The 6,000-nt window shown below is 49.0% G+C and overlaps 1 protein-coding gene across 1 annotated transcript in view; it reads left to right on the top strand.

Annotated features, from left to right (window-relative positions):
- Window positions 1–2,782: 2,782 nt before the first annotated feature.
- GAS7 (growth arrest specific 7) overlaps window positions 2,783–6,000 on the top strand; it is a 125,705-nt gene continuing 122,487 nt past the window's right edge. Inside the window, exon 1 of the mRNA XM_053376080.1 lies at window positions 2,783–3,106. Within this exon, the coding sequence (XP_053232055.1) occupies window positions 2,888–3,106 (219 nt within the window). The 5' untranslated portion in view covers window positions 2,783–2,887. The remainder of the gene's footprint in view (window positions 3,107–6,000) is intronic.

The following is a 6,000-nucleotide window of genomic DNA, read 5'->3' as shown; positions in this document are numbered from 1 at the left end:
ACTCCTTGAAACTGCAGTTAGTGCAGAATGCTGAAGCACAGCTGCTGACAGGAGTGAGATCAGCACATTATCCCCAGTGGCGGAGCTTCATGCTCCGGCACCGGGGGCGGAGAGCAGGTGGGGGGCGTGGCACGCTGCCTGCAGGGGCGTGGCACATGTTCTGGGGGCCTGGTGCATTGCCCGCAGGGGGGGTTGAACACATTCTGGGGTGGGGTGCGCTGCCTCCGGGGGCAGGGCACCCAGTGCGGGCGGGGGGGGGTAGCTGCGATGGAACGCCACCGGGATCATACTGCTGGGGGCAGTGCACTCCCCCAACCCCCTCTTCCTCCACCAATGATTATCCAGAGATCTGCACTGGTTGCTGATTTGCTCCTGGGCCAAGTTATTTTCTGTTACAGTAAATAAAGCCCTTAACAGCTTGGGACCAGTTTATTTGCTGGATCATCTTACCCCCATAATAATAATAATAGCTTATACAGTGATACCTTGGGTTAAGTACTTAATTCGTTCTGGAGGTCTGTACTTAACCTGAAACTGTTCTTAACCTGAAGCACTTTAGCTAAAGGGGCCTCCCGCCGCCGCCATGCCGCCGGAGCACGATTTTTGTTTCCAACCTGAAGCAAAGTTCTTAACCTGAAGCAATATTTCTGGATTAGCGGAGTCTGTAACCTGAAGCGTATGTAACCCGAGGTACCACTGTACATATTTTGCATTAGGGTAACGACAAGGACTTGCCTGAGCATACAGTCTGTGATCTGAAAACAAATACCTCAGAATTCAGTGAATGTATTTTCAAACTACTTCAGCCACACTGGGTTTGTGTACACTCTGTTTACAGCTGTACCTGTAAAGCACACTTGAGACATATTCATCCCCCCCCCCCAGGAATTCTGGGCATGATAGTTTGTTAAGGGCTGCTGGGAATCATAGCTCTGTGAGGGGTAAACCATACAGTGGCCGGGATTCTTTGAGGGAAAGAAGGTGCTTTAAATGGGCTTTAAAGGGGTAGTGTGTATGAGGCCTAAGAAGAGCCTTGCTGGAACAGACCAAAGGCCCAACCAGTATTAGTTCCATGCCACCCCACTCTCCCAAGCGTTGCAAGATACTAGGGGCTCCAAACACTTATCCAGGGTTCAGTTTCCTTGGAATGAGGGACAACGGAGATGCTGGTGTGTTTATGATTATGGCTTATTTACACATATATGCAATCTGAGCCTACAATGGAGGGGCTCACACCATCAACACAGTTTTGCCCAGCTCACACACTAGTCTTTCTCACCACCAGCCAGGTGAGGGAGGAGGCCCACCCATTTGCCCCCTAGCACAGAGCCACTTCCTTTCTTATGCAAAGGATCCTGCTTAGGGGACATTGTGACTCTTGCCTGAAGGGACTCAGGCATCATACAGTCAAACTGCACCCCCCCACCCCAGAAGAACAAGATGCATGTTCTAGCAACCAGCTAGATGCCAATGGGAAGCTCAGAAGTAGGGCTGCTTCCAGATTATGTGTTATTGAAGATTCACCCTAATTTGTAGGCACAAAATTTGTGAGTAAGTTAGACAGTGCCAGCTATTTATCAAGCATTTATTCTGATTTGTTTGCTGGAAAGTTAGATGATGTTGTGTCAAGCAAATGTCACCCTGCACTTCTCAGTACATTTTCTGACCACTTTCCTTATTGCAAAATGTCTGATTTTGTGGGGGGAAGTGTTTTCGTTGTGCAAGAGAACTGCACAACCGGAATTTTTGGGGACGTGACTGAATCGCATCTGAAAATAGTGACAGACTAGAAGTGCCGTGAGCCATGGGTGCAATGAAATTCTCCAGGGTTTCTCAACATAGGGGTTCCTTCTGTGGTGTGCCTATCTTGAAACTTACCTGTTGCTAGTACCTGAGCAAAGCTTATTTAGGAAGTTCTTCTGTAGTTATCCTAGTTGCCTAGGGAGTTAATTTCTGTTTTATTGTGAGTTAACTTTATTTCCATAGCCATGGGAACACACAAAGTTTCAAACAAAACCCATGCACAAAACAGTATGAAAATTCATTATCCATAAAAATCATAAACATTCTCATCAATAGTTCTTGTTGGCATCTCATAGCCATTAGAGGAAGTATAGCCACACTACGGGAAATATCTTTACTCATTTTAATTATATTTTTTTATTTTTGCTGTCTGGCAGAGAAAAACCATTTTATGCAGGGGTCCCGCTGTTCAATGACTGCTACAGAGTCTTTAAATTTTACATGTACTGACTATGTTTTAATTTAATGATGCAATTTTGGCGGCGGGGGTGGGCAGTTTTACTATCTGTAGTGGCAACAAACTAGGTCTGCCCAACTCACCACGCACCCGCGTGCCCGCCTGGCACACGTGTTCGATGAATTCACACGCATTTTGTGCTTCAACACCCTCCCTCCCCCTCTTTTCCGTGTACATCACAACCATTTCACCGGTAATTCCGACGGCGGGTTCCTACCGATACAATGCAAGTGGGCGGCGAAGAAGCGCAAAAATCCTGCTCGTGTTTGACAGGGGCGGCGGGGAGAAACATCGGGGGCGAAGAGGAGGCGGAGGCGCCGCTGCCCCGTCCCGTCCCGTCCCCCTCTCCGCGCGTGCAGAGAGGGCGTGCAGCCTTGGCTGGGACTCCGGTGTGCGTGCGCGTGTGAGAGGGCGGGCGCGGCGGCGGTCCGCCTGTCCCAGGGGGCGGTGCGGGGAAGCGAGGCGGCCAATCCGCCGGCCGGGCTGACGGGGAGGGACGCGAGGGGGGCCAGGCGAGCAGGCAGGCAGGCAGGCTCGCTCCCGGCAGCCAGAGGCGCTCGGCTCAGCAGCACCTGTGGCGGCCAGAGCCGAGTTAGTTGGGCAAGTCGCTGGCTGGCTGGCGAGGGGATGCCGCCGCCCGGGCAGGAGCGGGCGCTGCCGGTGCTGGGCGCGCGCTGCAGGACCCTGTACCCTTTCTCCGGGGAGAGGCACCGGCACGGGCTGCGCTTCGCGGCGGGGGAGCTGCTCACCGTCCTCCAGGCGGGGCCCGACGGCGGCTGGTGGGAAGGGGAGACCGCCGAAGGGCTCCGCGGCTGGTTCCCGGCCAGCTACGTCCAGCTGATCGAGGTGAGGGGCAGGGCAGGGCAGGGGGGAGGGCGGGCGCTCTGCAGTTCAGCCAGGGGGTGTGTGGGGAGGGCGGCGGTGGGCTCGGGTGATGGCAACAGGGCTGCCCCGTAGGGCAGTGGGCAGACTGTGGCATGTGGAGGGGAGAAGGCGCTGGCCCCGAGTTCGGGTCTTGCCAAGTTTGCTCTGCGGTGGCTGTTAGGCGCCCCTGCGACGGGTTTCTTCACCTTGTGGGGATCTGAAGAGTGTTGGTTGGGGGAATTGTTGGGGTGCTTCCATGAGGTGCCGGCGTGGGGTTACTTGATTGTTGTTGTTGTTGCTATTATTATTATTATTATTATTATTATTGATCACTGGTTTGCGTGAGGTGTTTTGAGCTTGGCTGGCTGACTGCCTTGCAGCGAGGGAGGCGTGCATCCTGCCTGGTGGCCCTCGCTGTGGAACTTGGGCGAAGGGGTTCCCTTTGAAGTGGCATGTGGAGGTGGTGTGGGTTGCAGAGTGGTGCAGCCTCTTGTGCAGTGTGCAGCCTCTTGTGCAGTGTGCAGAGCTGCTGCTCTTGTGGGATGTGTGCCGTGTTTGTGGGGTGCTGTGAAGATGCTCCCTTTGCTATAGATAACCAGAATGCCTGTTTTGTGGGTGTCTCTTGTTTACAAGCAGTATGATGGGATCCTCTTAACTGCTTCTCCAGCGTGAAGAGGAGCTGCCTCTTTCTTCCACTGCGTGGTTTTCACCTCACAAGAGCTCTCCACATTCTTAAGCTTTGTTTTCCCAAGGTGTGTAGGTGGGCTGCTTTCTGCATGAAGTGTTTGTTCCATGTATGAACCATGGGTGAGAAACATGCTCTGCTGAAGACCCATTTCGGCACATGATGAGATGAGTAACTTACTCATTCCCTCCCCCTCAACCCAGTGGGAAGGGCTGCAGCTCTGTGGTAGAACCCTTCATTGGTAAACAGAAGGTCTCAGGTTCAATCCATGGCATCTTTAGGTAGAGCAATTCCATCACCTGAAAAACCTTGGAGAGCTGCTACCAGCTAAGAGCATATCTTGACAACACTGATCTTGAGGGATTAATGTCAAAAGCTGCCTGTGAAAATGGGCCGCTTCTTCACCATATTTCCAGCCAGATGTGGATTCTTCTTTTTCTGACAGGATTGCTGCCTGTATACCATGTTTCCCTGTGGTTGAGTATGATGAATGAATATATTTTTTTAAGAATATAAAAACCCAAACAGATTATTCTATACTAATCATAAATTTACTGTCTCCAGGCTTTTATTGGAAGATAGCAATGTTTACATAAGAGGAAACTTTGGTAGACCACACTACTGATGAGAGAAGAGCCCTCTGTTTAAAGCTATGCTAAGCACATGTGACATATATGCCAATCAATGTGCTTGAACTTTTACTTTGGCGGGATTTATTTCTTAAATAATCAGCTCAGCTCAATGCAATTTGGGTCTAGGATGTGCTCTGCTGCCCAAGTGCAGCTGAATGGTGTTGATGTAATATGGTCCCATTGCACAGCTGAGCCAGGATCATCACTTACATGTTTATTAATTTGGTGTTGTCATTTATTGCTTAGGAAGGCTGTTGGCAAAGCTTTAAGCTTGGTATGGGGCAGTCTAGTGACACCCTGGATTTCAGTTAGGAGATGTGCCAGATGTGTCTATACACCATCTTTAATGATGCTTTGTAAGCATCTATGGCACAAACAATCTGTCAGGATTGTGCTTTGACATATGGTTTTCAGAATCCTAAGTATTTCCAAGTAAACTTTCAGCACCACAAATTTCCCATCTGTGTTGTTCTTAAGGGATCTGTGGATGTATCACCAAAAAATGCCAAACTCTGCTGCCAAGAAATGCAAGATTTGCTAGGCCTCTATGATCGGACTAGACAAGCCAAATAAAATAAAATAAAAGATGAATATATTTGATTTCTTCTGACTGCAAAATGCAGATTAATTGGTCATCATGCAGTTTGCAGTATTTTCCTAGGGATAAAATATAATGGTGGTCAATGTGTGTGCTTTTTTAGGGAGGGCTCTGTAGATATTAGGAAGTCTGTCGCTATGTTTTCCTATCTGCTGTGTAAGCACACAAGGAGAAGGGCAAGTATAGTGGGGGTAATTTAGAACAGGGTGTAAATAACCACTTGTGTGGTCACCTGTGGTGAATTAGAATCAGGATCCCCTCCAGGAAACTTGACAGAGAATCTTTTTGAAACTGTTTAAAGGGTAGGTCCTTTATTCTCTTTGGCTGTCAGTATGCTACCAATGACTTGAAAAAGGTATTTGTGAACAGGTGTTCTGGTAGAATATTGGAAATCTGGCTCAGGTGAGTCAAAAGCTTCCAACACAATAACAGTTGCATCCTGAACATTCCAGCTTGTATTGTCAGTACTGTACAGTCCTCTTGCACTAGGTTTGCTAATAAGGACCTTGAATTGGTTGGCCAAGCTGTGGAGAAGAGTTCTGGTGTGTATTTTTTGTAATAAAGCCTGTCGTTTTGTAGAGCAAATACTCAAATATGTGCATTTCTGCCACATGGTCCTTCCCCAATTTTCTACCTTTTTGTGGAGAAATGTGCTGTTGGCATTGCTGCCACCTAAAAAATGATTCAAAGGGTTTTCCTTGCTGCATGTAATCTAGTCTAGACGAAGTTGCTGTGCCTGCTCTTCAGAGTCGTGGGAGGCTGTGTTCTCATATGTGCCTCAATCCAGCTGATATGGGGGAAAGCCGCATGGATACTGTCCCATTGGCATTTGGAGATGTATCCTGCAAGTAACAAACTGCTGGTTGGGACATGCACAGTGATGAAGTGGAAAAGAGAAATTTCATCCATACACAGTTTGGCTTTGCTTTCTCAACCCAAGTTCAGAAATTCCATTCTTTTT

This window comes from Podarcis raffonei, chromosome 2 (genome assembly GCF_027172205.1).
Source record: "Podarcis raffonei isolate rPodRaf1 chromosome 2, rPodRaf1.pri, whole genome shotgun sequence".
NCBI lineage: Eukaryota > Metazoa > Chordata > Lepidosauria > Squamata > Lacertidae > Podarcis > Podarcis raffonei.
The sequence above is the reverse complement of the archived record's forward strand: the minus strand, read 5'-3'. Positions and strand labels throughout refer to the sequence as shown.